The following is a 16,146-nucleotide window of genomic DNA, read 5'->3' on the forward strand; positions in this document are numbered from 1 at the left end:
TCACACTTAGTCCTGTGGAAGCTCAGGAGGATAGGAGAAGTGGAGAAGGGGCTCAAAGTGGCACTTGGCTGCTGGCCTTCCTCAGAAGTACTAGAAGGCCAGTGGGCCCTGCAGGAAGAAGCCCCCCACTGTCCACATAAGAACAAAAGAAAGAAGCAGTCTAATCTCAGGGGAATCAGTTTGCAGGAAAATAAGACAAAAAAACACAGCATTCAGCTCTATAGTTTCCCTCCATTAAAGATCCGTTTCAGTCTGAGTGGGTACCTCCCATCCATCCATGAGCCCCAGCTTCTCCCAAGGACCTCCCCTCCTCCACAGATATGGTGATAGCCCAGAGAAGGCAAGAGGAACTGGGCTTGGGGGGGTGGGGGAGGCAGACCCAGTGGAGGGCAGACCTGGGCTTGTGACCTGGTGCTGCCTGCCTGTGGACTCAGGCCATCCATCCTCATCAAAGTGTCTCTGAGGACAAGTGTTTCCCCTTCCTCCGTTCTGCCTAGAGGAGAATGGGGGTTTTGGAGACCCCAACCCAACCCCAAAGAATTCATCCAATAACAAATGTGGCAATAGCAAGTTATAAAGTGTGCATACTTGGCAGAATCCTGCTTAGTACATCTCATTTAATCTTTCCAGCAAGCCCATGAAGTAGGTGTTGCCAGCCGAAGGTGATAGGGGAGAAACCTGGGATGCAGACATAAGACAGCACCCCTAGCGCCTAAAGGCTAGTACCTAGGCAGAGCCGTGTATCCAACCACTGGACTTCAAACAAGGACATAAACCATTTCCACTGCTGCCTCCCTGCCTGACTTGTTGAGTAACTAGGGCAGGTGGAGTCTGACATACCAGGTGAATTGAAGGGAGCATCTATCCAAGCCTTTTTTGTTTTTTTTTTTTCGGTACTGGGGCTTGAACTCAGTGCCTCATGCTGGCTAGGCAAACACTCTACCACTTGAGCCATACAGCCAGTCTATTCAAGTCACCTTCTAAGCATGCAGGAAGAGCCACACGCTTTCCCTGGTGGATCCCAAGATGCCACCAGACCCCAGACACGTCCAGATACCCATACCCAGTACAATGGACTCACTGGTAGGCAGCCCCTAGCCGGGTTAGAGATGCTAAAGAAATGGAGTTGAAGAAAGACTATGACTAGATTCAGGTTCCAGCCAAACTCTCAGCCCTCCTTGGGAGATGTTGGAGGGGGGTGCTAAGAGTGGGGGCCCCCTCGTCTGCACACTAGACTGAAGCAGCCACCTCTCAAGACAAGTGCCCGGGTGGATGCCATAACTGTTCCTTACCGGCAGGAATGCACTGGGGCTGGGGCTTGCCCTCCTCTGGAGTGAGTGCATGGGGGAGTCAGAAAGGCAGGCAAGGCAGCTTTCCCAGGAGGCAGAAGATGCCCAAAGCCAAGACCTTTAAGGTGGAGCCCCTGGAATTCCACTCACACCTGTCTCCAGAAAATTGCTCTGAGCTCCAGAAGGTTACCATCGGACTGGAGGGTGACCCCTACTCCCCTACAAGGATGGGGGTGGGGGGTTGCAACGGGAGAGTAATCTGACCAGGAGAGTTTTGGTAGGAGGCTGTTCCCCCTCCCCATCCCCCACCCTCGGCTTGCCATCCTGGCCCGGCGGCCTCCAGGTCCCCAGAGACAGCCAGGTGTGGCCTAGGATCTCGGGATGTGCAGGGGGAAGGGTGGCGTCTCTGCTCCTGGGGCGCTGGCTCGGCCCAGAGCGGACAGGAAGCTAGGACACCGGGGACTGTCTCTCGCAACCGCAGCCCAGCCCCAGCCCGGGAGAAAGTTCTGCCGAGCGCTCTCCGCCGGTGCCTCCCTCGTTATATTGTTGAACAGGAAACAAGGCAGCGCTGGAGCCCGGTGGTGGAAGAGGGAGCGCCAGACGCCGAGCCCACGCGCGCCTACTAGGGCAAGTGGGAGCAGGGCAAGCGGGCGGACACTCTAAGGTGCCCGGACTGGCGGGGCTGGACAGGGGAGGGGGCGGGGGGCGGCGCTGAGCTGGGAGGACTGGAAGGGTGCCCCAGGTGGCCGTCCTCACCCGGGAGCTCCACGCGTCGCCTTTCTTCGCACCGTGCTGAGGCAGGAGCTGCTTGAGCCCGGAGAAGGGCCCAGCGAGCCAAATCCCCTGGAGAGCTGGGGAAGGCGAGGGCTGACTTCCTTTCAGCAGCGGGAGGAGACCAAGTCCAGGTCCCCAGCCGATTCGGGCATTGGCGCGGTTATGACCGGTGCAGTAGACACAGGACACCTCCTGGCTAAAGGTGTATTCTTGCGCTTCAGGGATCCTTCCCGTCCCGCATCCCTACCCCTCTCATAACTCCCCCAAGGGAACTGAGGTGTGAGTCCCCTTCCCAAGCAGCCCGAGACACGCGCTCGAGTGGGCGTCCCTGCGGTGGGAATCTCCGAGTTTTTTCCGGGCCCCCGAAAGGGCCTGGAGAGACGGAGGTGCACCAGGATCGGGTAGTGCTGGCTTTTCGGCTGCAAAGAACTCTTAGATGATGATTCAGGGTGCAAATGGCTTCGCTCGGAATGTGAACGCCCGAACCAAACGACCAAATCCCAACCACGCATTTGCAGAGCTGCGTGTCCGCGGGACGCAGGGACTCGAGGACAGCAAATCCTGCGGGGGGTGGTGGGGGAAGCGGCGTTGAGGCTGGACCCTACGTAGGATTCACGACCGAGCAGGGCACCCTGAGACGCAGCCCTCCCGGCTCCCGCCCCTCCCGCATGCCTTCAATTGCTCCAGGGCGCGTTCCCAATGCCCGCAGGGGCCCCGGCACAGGCATTATGGCCCTGCTCTCCCTCCCAGACACAGCTGTGCTGAGGATGGGGACAGCCCTACTAAATGGCCTTCTCCTTTCCTCCGCTTGCCAGCCCCGGCTCCGCGCGGTCTCTCGGCCTTGCACTTGGAAGCCCCGCCCAGGGCGATGCTAGGGGCCTAACCTGCAGCCCTCCGCCGGCTCCGCCAATCCAGCGCATGGGCTCCCTGAGGCCAGCCCAGCCAACGTGAGTGCACAGAGGGGAAAGGGGGCGTGAGGGGAGTGTCCTCACTGGGGTTTGTTGGCTCAGCTCCTGGCTGCTCCCTAGCCTCGCCTCCAGGACCCAGTGTGCTCAGTGACTTAGTTTACACCCCTTTCCTCATGTAGGAACGCTGGAGAAAGTAGAGAAGGAGCGCTTTGCCGCCCCTCCCAGACCTTGCTCCTGGGGTCCCTCAGCTTAGCAAAAGGCCAGACTCCCGGCTGCTGGTGCCGGGTCACCTTTGTGGGACAGGAGATGCTGTGGCCAGTGTAAAGATTTGGAGGGACCAGCCACTTCCGGGGGAGGCCACTGACTCGATTTGTTGGCAACACACAGGCAGATTTACACGGGGGCTCTGGCCCCCCTCCCGGACACACCAAGTGCCAGATTGAGAGCCGGCATGGAGGAGGTGGGGAGCTTATGGTGATCACTCCTGCGAGCTCTGTGGGCCCGTGAGGACACCGGATGGATAGCCACTGTCAGTGCATTCTCTAGGGGCTACTCACGGGACTATGTGGGGATCGCGGGCAGGTGGGCAGAACGCGAAGCCAGTCCTTTCTCTGAGGCCGCCTGGGAGCTAAAAAGTAGGGGGCGGTGCTGGCGGGTCTGGGCGGGCCTGGCTTCGGTTCACGTGTGCGGCGAAGCCACTGGGGAAGTAAAGAGAAACAGAGAGAACCGGTTCTCCAGCCTTGGCAGTCGAAACCCCTACGTCAAGGCCCTTGGACTAAACAGGACAGGGACACCCCTAGGGTAGAGCAGCTTGAGGGCCGCCCCAGAACCCGAGCCCCAACCTAACCCTGCAGGCCCGGTGTGCTGCGGAGTTTCCCACGGATTCCCAGCAGGCGGGAGACGTCCTGGTAGCAGGGCGGGGCGGGGGCCGGGGGAGAAGGGCTGTAATCCCCATTTCACCAACAGGGAAACTGAGGCTTAGCCAACTTGTAGGCAAATATGCCGTCAGCCTTATCGTGGGCAATCGCCGCAGGTCTTTGAACCAAGGCTTCCTTGGCAGTAAAGTTGGGCCAGTCTTACTCCCAATTTCACAATCACGGGACTGAAGTGAGGCACCACTCTTATCTTGAACACCACAGAGTAAAGGAGCTGTCGTAATTCCATGGTTGAGTGTAAGATGATTTTATGCAAGTCCTCATTTCAGAGATAGCGAGACTGAAGCTGGAACGCACAGGATGAGTGTAGGATCGGGACTCGAACCCAGGTCTTCGAACACCAGAGTGGTGCTCTTCCCGGCTCCGCATTCCTGACCTCGGTGGCCCCTCTCCTTGTCGCCCGCAGGGAAACGCGGTGGCCGCGATGGCGGCGGACGTCTTGGGGGACGTGTACGTGCTGGTGGAGCATCCCTTCGAGTACACCGGCAAGGACGGACGCCGCATCGCCATCCAGCCCAACGAGCGCTACCGGCTACTGCGCCGCAGCACGGAGCACTGGTGGCACGTGCGGCGCGAGCCCGGCGGCCGTCCCTTCTACCTGCCCGCTCAGTACGTGCGCGAGCTGCCCGCGCTGGGCGACCCCGCCGCCACCCCGCCACCGCCGGTGCCCCAACCGCGCCCCGCAGTCCCGGAGCCTCTGGCCTTCGACTACCGGTTCGTGAGCGCGCGGGCGCCCGCGGACCCCGACGGCGCCTCCGCCGAGCCTAGAGACCGTGCCAGCTCCCTGTGCGGCCCTGCGCGACACCGCGCCGCCGGCCAGCCCAGCAGCCTGGCACCCGGCCAGCCCGCCTGCCTGTATGTGCGGCCGGCGGCGCCCGTGCGACCCGCGCAGTCCCTGGATGACCTGGCGCGCGCCGCCATCGCGCCCCCTGCCGGCCTCCTCGGGAGCGCGGGCCGCTTCAAGGCCTGCAGCGTGGCGGGCTCCTGGGTGTGCCCGAGGCCCCTGGCGCGCAGCGACTCGGAGAACGTCTACGAGGCCATCCCGGACGTGCGCGACCCTCCGCGGGAGGACACCCTGGAGCAGGTAGCCGCTGTGAGCCGGAAAGTGCGCGGGGAAGCACAGACTCAGGGTGCCAGGGGACCCCCGGAGATGCCTACTACAGTGTCCACCAGATTTAGGGACGCTCACTTTCACCAACCACGAAAGGAGTGGTAAATCGCACTGCAATTCCCAGGTGTCAAAGGCCCCAGAAGGCCAAAGGTGGCCAAATCACTTGGACTGCAAAATTGAACCTGAACTGATCAGAGGCCATTACTTGCCTTTATTCCGCGTAGTGTGACTATCCATGATTTACTGCAGAAATGCAAATGAGCTGATTATAAGGTGCTGTACTAAACCCTGCTGGGAAGGTGCATGCCCTTATTTCACCTTCCTAAAATTCCGACGGCTCTGTTTTCCGAAACAGGCGGGCTTGGAATGGGGCTGTGAGTTTGCGGGCCTCTCTCCCAGGAGCTTGGGGTGCGGGTTGGGTCAGATGACATACTGGATGTCAGGCATAGGCTTCTCTTTTGGGCTTCTTCCAACAGCCCCGCCCCCCCCCCTTTTTAAAATTCTCGATGAGTTTGTTTCAGGGGGGGAAAAAAGTCCAGTTATTGTAAGGGCGTTTCCCTCATTCAGAATCCGGCTGTGTTTAATTTGAGAAATCGAGAATACGAGCACGTTTTTAAGCTCTTACATCGTCGGAATCCTCGGGCGCTGACATCTTGAACTTTAGTACTTTTTAGGGAGGGCCAGCCTGGGGGGGGAAATGCGCAGAACCAGTTCTGACACATGCCACCAGCTGTGGAATTATCCGCCACTCACTTCCTCTCTCAGGGTCTCATTTGTTCTTTAACCCCAAAGGAGGGGGACAGGTGGAAGACCCCTCTGATTTCTTTCTTTGTACTTGCTGTCTTCACAATAAACACCGATGCTGCGGGAGCCAGGACTGAGTCTGGGATGCCCAAACCAAGGAGGGCTGTCCTGTCGGCCAGCCGCCGGGCTTTCCTTCTGCTCGGTCTCGTCCTACTGCAGGGTTCAAGTTCTGCGGCTGCAGAAACCCGAATTTGACTCTGCTTGATCTCCTGCCAGCTGCTGACGAGCTACTTAACTCCCCCTCCGGCTCGGTGTCCTCGTGTGTAAACAATCCCCAAGGAATAGGGTTGTTGTGAGTCTTAAAGGAGGTGGAGGCGTTGGAAGCACTTGTGACATCGTAGGCGGTGCACTGGGACCGACTGGGGTCCTTTGGGGCCATTTGCTCCGGGTCTGCGCGGCTTCGTTCCGGTTTCCGCAGGGCATCCCGCCCCCTTGTGGCCAGGGTGGGGAACAGCACCCGGCGAAGGCGCAGCAGAACTAGGGAAGGTCCCTGTGTCCAGAGCGCCTGCCAGTCAAACAGTCAGGCAACCTTTCTGGGGTAAGTGGCTGGATGTCAGTGCTCCATTCCCTGATGCTCCCCGTTCCTGGGCAGGCTCCCGGCGGCGCACTCTGATCTAAGTCCCGGGACCAGGGAGTGGGAGATCTCCAGGTCCTCACCATCTCCTAACAAGAGAAATCACCTTGGTCACCAGGGTCGCGGCCCAGCTTCCTCCAGCTCCCAACAGGTTACCAGCTGCAGTGGCTTGGGGGGCACAGGTGATGGCGGTGTGGAACAGAGACCTGGATGTTGGGCAGAGGCTGCTGCCTGGCAGCACTCATGGCCCTAATTCACTGTGACTACAACATGTCTTTTAGCATCTGGAGTCCCATTTCCTCCAATGTATGGAGTACCACATTCCCTGATATCGTCAGTTGTGGCTCTTCATGCCACCCTGTCCCCAATAAACTTTGGGAGCTTGTTCTCCCCTGGAAAGGAAACCCCATCCCCTGCGCTTCCGTGTTCCAGGCAGTATGGGAAAGAAGTTCCTGAAAGGTGAGCCTACCTGCTTTCCCCAGAGGATGTGGAAGTGGTCTACCCACTCCCATTCTTAATTCATTAAGCAGGAATTGATTGAATGCCTGCCAAGCCCCAGGTGAGCCTTGGGCTCCACAGATGACTAAAGCCAACTCTCTGGAACTGGAGGGAGGCTGCCGGTGGGAGGGGACAGATGCCACTGTCCAGCTTGGCCTGGGCCGTCTGTGATAAATAGATGGTGCTGTGACGTGTGAATAGAGGAGAGGTGTGAACAGATATGTAAATTGGGTACTTGCAGCCCCACCCCCAGTTCAGGTGGCTTAGCGCTGAAGGGTGAAGCTTGCAGTTGGGGTGGGTGGCAGGCAGGACTTCCAGGGCTTTCACCAGGAATTTGGACTTTATCCTGCTGCTTTGGAAGGCTCTTAGCAGAGAAGGGAGTGAGATTGAGAAAAGACCCCTGTGGCCAGGGCTGTGAGAATGGGAGGATCTTCGCTGTCTGCTGAGCACAGGGTTGGTGATGGGAGGTTCTACAGGGTCTGAAGGCCTTTGGGCGGGAAGCAGGGGAGGGCAATCAGGCTGAATCATAGCTTCCCAGTCACACTAGTGGGCAGACGGTAGTGTGCTGGTGCTGTTTACTGAGAATTTGGGAAGGAAAGACACACCTGAACCTAGTTGACAAAGGTAGGAAAAGAAGCACAGGAGAGGAAACAGCCAAGAAGCAGACAGGAAAAGCAGAAGAGCACAAGAAGCTAAGGAAAATGTCCGGAAGGAAGGTGGTGAAGGAGCAGGGCATGGTGGTGCATGTCTTGAATCCAGCCTACTTGGGAGGTAGAGGCAGGAGAACTGTGAGTTCAGGGTCAGCCCAGGTAAAAAAGGTAGTGAGACCCTGTTTCAAAACAAAATAAAAACAGCCAGGCACCAGTGGTTCATGCCTGTAATCCTAGCTACTCAGGAGGTAAAGATCAGGAGGATTACAGTTCGAAGCCAGGTGGGGAAAATAGCTCTGGAGACCCTATCTAAAAATACCCAACACAAAAAAGGGCTGGTAGAATGCCTGAAGTGGTAGAGTGCCTGCCTAGCAAGTGTAAGGCCCTGAGTTCAAATCCTCCAGTAACCCCCAAAAAAGAGGAGACCTAGGGGGCATGGGTTGAGTGGTAGAGCAGTTGCCTAGCATGCTGGAAGTCCTGGGTTCAATCCCCAGTACAGCAAAAAAAAAAAAAAAAAAGTGGGGGGTCATATGACATTTACCTGAGGTTGCCACCAGAAGGCCAGTTGGTCAAGGGATCCTGAAGGCAGAGGGCCATGAGGCAGAGGGTGAAGGATGTGACTGGAGAGTGTAGACAGCTGGTGGAAGCTTGTTGGGGAAGGGGACACACATTGTGGCCGGAGGGGTAGGGTGGAGAACAGAGACTTCCCTGAGTTTAAGTGGATGGAGGGAGGCAGACAGAAGGAGGCTGAGGATGGCGATGAGGTGGGTGGTGAGATAGCATCCCTGGAAGGACTGGCCCAGAACAGAGAGGCAAACATGTGAAGATGGAGACATGGGATCCTTGGGGAGGTTGAAGGGGTATCCATCTGTCAGGCATCAACTCAAGGCTTAGAGCCGGCCACTTGGCGGGACCAGACACCCCACAGAAGAGAAGAACCTCTACCATGTAGGACATTGTATAACCTCGTCACTCATTACTTACCCAAGTGCCATATATTGAGCATCTTGTGTGTGCTGGTCACCAGGCTGGATGTAGGAGACAAAAAGTGCAGTAAGACACAGTGTCTAGGGGATCTAATGGTCCTACATGCTTTCACTCAAAGGTCTGCACAGCGGGTAAGGCTCTTACCAGCTCAGGAGGCAGTTCAGATGTGCCCATTTGCCTTGAGAACAAACAGGCTCAGAGAGGTTTAGTGACTGGCTAAATGTCCCCCAGCCTAGAAGCAGCTATGTTCAGGTCAGACCTAAGCCTCCTGACCTCAAGCATCACCCTGACCATCAAGCTCAGTCTCAATCAGGTAGCCTTCAGGGTTGACCACCCTGTTACCTTGACCAGAATAGTACAAGCCAAATTGTACTTGCAAATGCATTCTTGGGGGCACAGGAGAGGCAAGCACCCCAATTTCCCACCCCTCGACATTGTAACTGGGGTGCAGCAGGGAATTGGACAAAGAGGGTGTTTGAGAGAGGGAGATGGAGGAGAGGGGAAGGTGCTGGGGTTAGGGTTAGGGGAGACTACATGGATTGCCTAGGGAAGCCAGGCAGCAGCCCAGCTACAGAGCAGTCTCTGAGTCCCTCCCTGATGGCTTGCACTTGTGCAAACAGCCCAGGAGGCTCCTGTCATACCTGAGCCCACACCCAGACAGAAGGCAGCCCCAGGGCCCTCCTTCCTCCCTCTTCTGCTGCTGGGGACTGTGAGTGACCCATGGACGGGGGTTGGGAGCCCTGGGGGAGAAAGGGGGTATGCTGGTTTGCTGATCCCTCCCCTCCCTCCCAGACTCCCCACTTGTCCTTCCCTGTACACTTCCTGGGACAAACATCTCAGGACAGACTCACCTGTTGTCCCCATTCTGGGCTAGCCAGGGTGGTCTGAAAAGGGGGATTGGTAAAAGCAGGAAGCACAAGTTAGGGAATCCAGTGAGTCCCTTTGTCCCCCCTCCCCTCCTTATACCTTCCCAGACTCCTAGCTAGGGCTTCATACCTGACCTGGTCTTTTCCTCTTGGAAAAGACTCCAGGAGCCAGGAGTCAGGAGCCCGGTGCCCAGCGTATGGGTATCCCTCCGACCTTCACCCTACCTTCCTGGCCCTCTGGAGGTTTCCCCACCCACCAGTCCCTCCTCCTATAGGCATGACCTAAGAGGTGGCCTTTTTTCTTGGGGACAGCTTCTTGAAGCCTGGGCTCATTGTCACCTTCAGTCTCTGGTTCTCTTCAGCCCTTGGGCCTCTGAGTTGGACCCAGGACTCTTTCCCCTTCCTTCTGAGCCCAGTAGTGGGCCTTCTCTGGATCCGTTTTCTCTGGCCTTCCCAGAACTGTCCAGGGTGGGAAGGGACCTGCCTCTGTGCTGAGCTCCAGCCCCAGAGGGTGGTCAATGCCAGGCACTGGGGCATAGGAAGGCCCTGATCATGACTGGGGGTATGATGATCAGGACTGTGGTCAAGACTGTGCTGTGAACTGGAGCTGGGGCTGGGCAGGTGGACAAGGGGACAGGGCAATTGGTTATGTTGGGGATGGGCTGCTAGGACTAGAGAGTCCTGGGAGTTCCTAGCTGAGGGGATTTCCAGAGCTGCTGATCAGGCCAGGTGAGGCCTGCAGTATCCTTCTGTCCAGCTCAGCTCTGGGCTTCTGGGGGTCTCTACCCAGCATCCTCTGCTTCTGGCTAGAGGTCCCCATGAGGCATGCAGGTGAGGGGCAGAGTCCCTGCTTGGTCCAGGAAGCAGAGGGGCCATCAGGAGCTGCCTCCAGACTCCCTCGATTTCTTCCTTGTCACAGGACTGGAGTGCTCCTGGGTGTGGTTGAATGTGCCCCTATAAAATAGTTTAACCTCCTTCTAAACATTTGGATAAGAGAAATCTCAATCAGTTTCTGCTAGCATTTGGTTTCTTTCCATGGGTTTGCTTCCTGGGCTTATGTGGTGGGAAGCTGGCCACAGGGTATCACAGCGGGCTGACACTGGGCATCGTGCATCACTTCCATCAGCCATAAATGGGAAATGCCAACTGGGCACTGGGAAAGCAATGAAAAGTGAGGCCCTGCCTTCAGGTAGATTGGTGTCCAGGAGGCAGGACTGGTCAGCAAGTGAACATTTGAATGTGGTGTGGTGGATGCATGTTTACAGAGTGCCGTGGGGGCATGCTGGAGGTGGTCTCCCTCCTAGGATCTTGTTGGCAGGAGAAATCTAGGAACACGTGATGTCACAGGAAAATCCTATATGGATTCCCTATAAGGTTTCTGTAATTCCCTCCCATGAAACCCTCTGGACCTGGGGCCTTTTCAGTGGCAGATTCTTTTTTCACTACTGATAATTAGTCTACCAAAGTAGACAAATTCAAGTTTTCTACTAGTTCCCTAGTTAATTTCTGCCACTTTACATTTTATTAGGAAAGCATTAGTTTTCCCTAGATTTGTAAAAATTCCATTTAAAAATCTATTACAGATTTGTTCATGTTTGAGGTCTTCATAGATATAAAGAAGAATTGCATATTCTCTATTCAAGGGATATGCAGTTTCATATGGAGCAAATCAAGTATACTGAATAAGTTATTCAAACTTTCAGATCTTTTTGTATCCTCTTTTTTCCCTTTGGCTCTCATAGAGGTTTGTTAAACTTCCCACTCTAATTTTCTCTATGAATTTCTTCTTGTGCTTTTAATCATTTTTTCTCTTTATCTTTATATGATGTTGGGAGACTGTTCTGTTGCAAATTGTGCCTTCCTAGCACTACATGACCTCGCTCTTTATTCTGCTTTGGTGTTTAACCTTCAATTTCACCCTTCTCTCATTGCACTTGTGTGATATCTTTATTTTCAACCATAATTAATAATTACCTTTTTAAAAAGCATATTTCTAGTACATGTCATGTCATTGTTTTGTTTCGGTGGGACTGGGGTTTGAATTCAGAGCTTTGTGATTGCAAAGCAGGTGCTCTACCACTTGAGCTACATGTCCAGTCCGTTTTGCTCTGGTTATTTTGGAAATGGAGGTCTCCTGAACTATTTGACCTGCTGGCCTTGAACCATGATCCTCCTGATCTTGGCTTCCCAAGTAACTTTGATTACAGGGGTGAGCCACTGGCACTGGGCTGTATCACTGTATTTTTGAAACCCAAGCTAACTGTCTTTTAGTGGGTGAATCGATCTGCTCTATTTCATTTAATGATGGATCTCCTGTACTTGGTTTTATTACTTCAGGTGTGTTTTTCATCTCCTGGTTGACCTTGTGGTTTTTCTCCTCCAATCAGGTTGCTATTGATTTCCTTTTCCTCCTCTTAACTTTCCATTTCATTAATGGCTTCTGCCCACTTCCCTAGGATTCCCAGTCAAACACAGGATTATAGGCTGTGCCCGGAGCAGAATTCTCAGCACTGTTGTGTGGAGCTCACAGAACCCTGTTGATGCCCATCCTTTTCCACTTAGGAAGATCTCTTCATCGGGTGATCATTATTTCTTTTATGTGTTCTTTCACTTGCATGTTAGCTCTCCTGACTAGGTCCTCCCACTTTCTTATCTTTTCCCTCTTTCCTTTGTTTTCTTTGATAGTACTGGAATTCAAACTCAGGCTTCCCACTCACTAAGCACATACTCTACCATGTAAGCTGCAACTCCAGTGCAGTTTGCTCTCGTTATTTTAGAGATGGAGTCTCACCAACTATTTGCCCAAGTGGACCTCCATCCACGATCCCCTGATCTCAGCCTCTGAAGTAGCTAAGATTTTCCTCTTTATTTCTATCTCTGTGTACTTTTACTCTGACAGTGAAGATATTTCTTCTGCTTGAGCTTCCAGGCCACAGATTTGAATCTCAAAGGTGAATATCTTTTCCTTCACTGACTACAATGATCTATTTTAAGTCCTATTTTAGGACTTCTTTTTAAAACTTTTTACTTGCATAAATCTTAAGAGTTCTTATTTTTTGGCAAAGTTGTAATTGTATTTTCTAGCTCCTCTATCTGCTAATAGCCTCAAATTTTCTTTAAAACTGGTAACATATAGACAAGGTATGTTTGTTTGGTGGTACTGGGAGTTGAACCCAGGACCTCCCACCTGCTAGGCAGGCATTCTACCACTTATGCCACTCTGCCAGCCCTACGTTAGTTATTTATGTTTTTTTTTTTTTGGTGGCACTGGGTTTGAACTCAGGACCTCACACTTGCTAGGCGGGTACTCTTAACTACTAGAGCCACTCCGCCAGCCCAACTTTTTGCCTTTTGATGAACAATGTACCTCAGCGATTGCATGTAGAGAGGATTCTTCTTCCTTACAGATACATGGTTTTCCATTGTAGGAAGGTAGCATAATGCATTTAACCAGTCTCCTGTTGGTGAACACTTGGACCATGTTTCATCTTTTCCTAATTCCAACAGTGCTATAATGAATTAGCTTTTGTTTGTGTGCAAGTAAATATAGGGAAAATTCCAGAAGGCTTTCTGGGTCAAAGGGTAAAGGGTAGGCATTGCCAAATTGCCATCCATGAAGTGTAAACCAATTTGCTCTCCCACCAATACGAATGAGTGCCTATTTGCCCACAGCTTTGCCAGCTGAGTGTTGCCAAATTTCACTTTCTGCCAATCTAATAATAAAATACATAGTTTGTCTTAAAGTGGCTTGCATTTGCATTTCTCTTTCCAGAGTTTTAAGGGTTGTTGGTTTCTCTTTATCTTGAATGGTCTATTTGTGTCTTTTGCCCATTTCTACTGGGTTATTAGTCTTTTTTTAGTAAATTTTTTATTGGATATATTCATTATAAGGGGGGGTTTCATAGTGACAATTCCGATTAGGCTTATATTGTACATTAGTTACATCATTCCCATCGTCTCTCCACCTCAACCCCCTCCCCATCCCACTTAAAGCAATTGCAAGATGTTTATTTGTTCTATTTCATATAAGTATATGAAGTACATCTATCATATTCCCTCACCTTAATCTCCTTTGTTCACCATCCCCCCAATAGTATCACCGCACACCCTGTACCTATTCTACAGTCCCGTCTTTTGTTATTAATATATTTGTCTTTTCTTATTGATTTCTAGAAACTTTTTCTATGCTAGGGAAAAATCTCTATTACATGAGTTGTAATTACTCCCCTCCAAGTTTGCCTTTTTTTTTTTTATTTGCAATAGGGTCTCACTATATTGCCCAGGCTGACCTCAGACTCCTGGACTCAAGCAATCCTCCTGACAAGTTTCCTGAGTAGCTAGGACTACAGGTGCTCAGCCAAGATTGTCTTTTGAATTTGCTAATAGTTTTATTTGACCACACAAGTTTTCTTTATTTTTTAAAATATATTTTTATTTGGCACAGTAATTATAATATTTGTGGGGCACAGTGACATTTCCAGATGTGTGTAAAATGTATAATAATCAAGGTAGTTGACATATCTATCACCACAGACACATCACTTCTTTGTGTTGGGAACATTCAAAGTCCTCTGTACTAGCTGTTTTACATATGTACTCCATTGCTGTCAACTGTAGTTCTCCTCCTGTACTGTGGAATTTACCCAGCTGCACCCCCATACCCATGAGCCGTCCCCTCTCTATCACTCCTCCTCTTCATCCTTCCTTGGCTCTGGTAACTGCCATTCTATGCTCTTTCTTCAAGAACAACTTTTCAGTTTCCACATATAAATGAGAACATGGAGTATTTGCTATTCTAGGCCTGATTTATTTCACTTAATGTGGTATCCTTCAGTTCCATCCATGAGATGCAGAATGACAAAATTCCATCCCTTTTATGGCTGCAGAGTATTCCATTGTGGATATTTCTTTCTTTCTTTCCTTCCTTCCTTCCTTCCTCCCTCCCTTCCTCCCTCCCTCCCTCCCTCCCTCCCTTCCTTCCTTCTTTCTTTTAATACTGGAGCTTGAACTCAAGGCCTTCTCCTTGATCCACTCTACCAACCCCTTTTTTGTGATGGATATTTTTGAGATAGAGTCTTGAGAACTATTTGCCCAGGCTGACTTCAAACTGTGATCCTCCTGATCTCTGCCTCCTGAGTAGCGAGGATTATAGGTGTGAGCTACCAGGGCCCGGCTGATACGTCTTCTTTCTCATCCATCGATGGACACCTAGGTTGATTCTGTTTCTTGGCTATGGTGAATAGAGCTGCACTAAGCCTGCGAGTGAGAATGTCTCTCCACCCTACTGATCCCATTCCCTTTGGTTGTTTACCCATAGTGGGGCTGCTGGAGCCCATGGCAGTTCTATTTGGAGCTCTTTGAGTAACTTTCTGAGAACGTGACATAAGCACAGCCATGTCAAGTAATCTGCAGGCTGGGTTGGCACGGCCCCAGCCACAGGAGGGGGTGAGGGCAAAATGCAGCACAGCTCCTTTGCCTAAGATGTTTACATCCAGAGACTAGCAATCGCAGGTTCCCCATTTCCTAATAACTACAATGCCCCCTGCCACCACCCCAAGAACCGTTGCTCTGCTTCCTTGTTTGCCACTGTATATAATAAACTTGCTGGAGGTAGATGAGGCTGTTGTGTGTCTCTATCAGAGCACCCAGCCCACCTGACCCCAGCTTCCTGCACGTTTGTCTTCTGTCTTTTGTCCTTTCTCAATCTCCTGTCGCTTCCAGTTAGGTTTCTAGGACCAGCTCCTGCAGGTTGCGAGACTGTTTTTCATAATAGCTGCCTCAGTTTACATTCCCACTAACACTGTGTGGGATTTCCCTTTCTCCATAAAAAACTAAAAGAGGCTAGAGGGAGCTTCATCGTAGAGTACCTGTTTAGCATGCACAATCCTCAGTACAGCACCCACAAAAAAAGTTATAATAAAATGTATCAGTTATTTATTTTATAGCTTTTCAATTTTGACTCTGTTGAAGATTCAGTTAAATTGTTACAAGTCAATTAAATCTTTGTCTTAGTCTGCCTCAACATACACACACAGTCATGTGTTATTTAACTTGAGAACACATTCTGAAAAAGGCATCATTAGGTGATTTTGTCATCATGTGAACATCCTGTAGTGTACTCCTCACATAAACCTACATGGTGCAGCTCACATTGCTTAATGTGGTCTTCGTGAAGACATAGTAACCAGATGTATGAAGCAGCTGCTGGTACAACACACACACACACACACACACACACACACACACACTTTCATGGTAAACTTTTGGGGTTTTTTGGTGAGACTGGATTTCACAACTTGCAAAGCTCTACTGCTTGAGCCACACCTCCAGTCCATTTTGCTCTGGTTATTTTGGAGATGGGGGTCTCAAAAACTGTTTGCTTGGGCTGGCCTTGAACCACACTCCTCCCAATTTCAGCCTCCTAAGTAGTTAGGGTCACAGGTGTGAGCCACTGGTGCTGGGCTAACCTATTTTTTTTTTAAGTAAAAGGAAAACACTCTGAAGTATGTATAAAAAGTATAGGTTAGTAAACAGATAAACCAGTAACATAATCATTAATTATTTTTATCAAGTATTATGCACTGTATAGAGCTAATTATACATATTATGCTTTTTTTTTTTTGGCAGTACTGGGGTTTGAACTCAGTGCTTCATGCTTGCAAGGCAGGTACTCTACAGCTACAGCCATGCTTCCAGCCCTATGTGCTATACTTTTATATAACTGCAGACACGATAGGTTTATTTACACAG

At 51.7% G+C, this 16,146-nt stretch overlaps 1 protein-coding gene across 1 annotated transcript in view; it reads left to right on the forward strand.

Moving 5' to 3' along the window:
* The first annotated feature begins 1,621 nt into the window (after positions 1-1,621).
* LOC141413619 (rho GTPase-activating protein 27-like) overlaps positions 1,622-16,146 on the forward strand; it is a 33,074-nt gene continuing 18,549 nt past the window's right edge. The window contains exons 1-3 of the mRNA XM_074044747.1: positions 1,622-1,916; positions 2,879-3,010; positions 4,313-4,990. Coding sequence (XP_073900848.1) covers positions 4,331-4,990 — 660 coding nt within the window. The 5' untranslated portion in view covers positions 1,622-1,916; positions 2,879-3,010; positions 4,313-4,330. The remainder of the gene's footprint in view (positions 1,917-2,878; positions 3,011-4,312; positions 4,991-16,146) is intronic.

Source organism: Castor canadensis, chromosome 11 (genome assembly GCF_047511655.1).
Source record: "Castor canadensis chromosome 11, mCasCan1.hap1v2, whole genome shotgun sequence".
NCBI classification, from domain to species: Eukaryota; Metazoa; Chordata; class Mammalia; order Rodentia; family Castoridae; genus Castor; species Castor canadensis.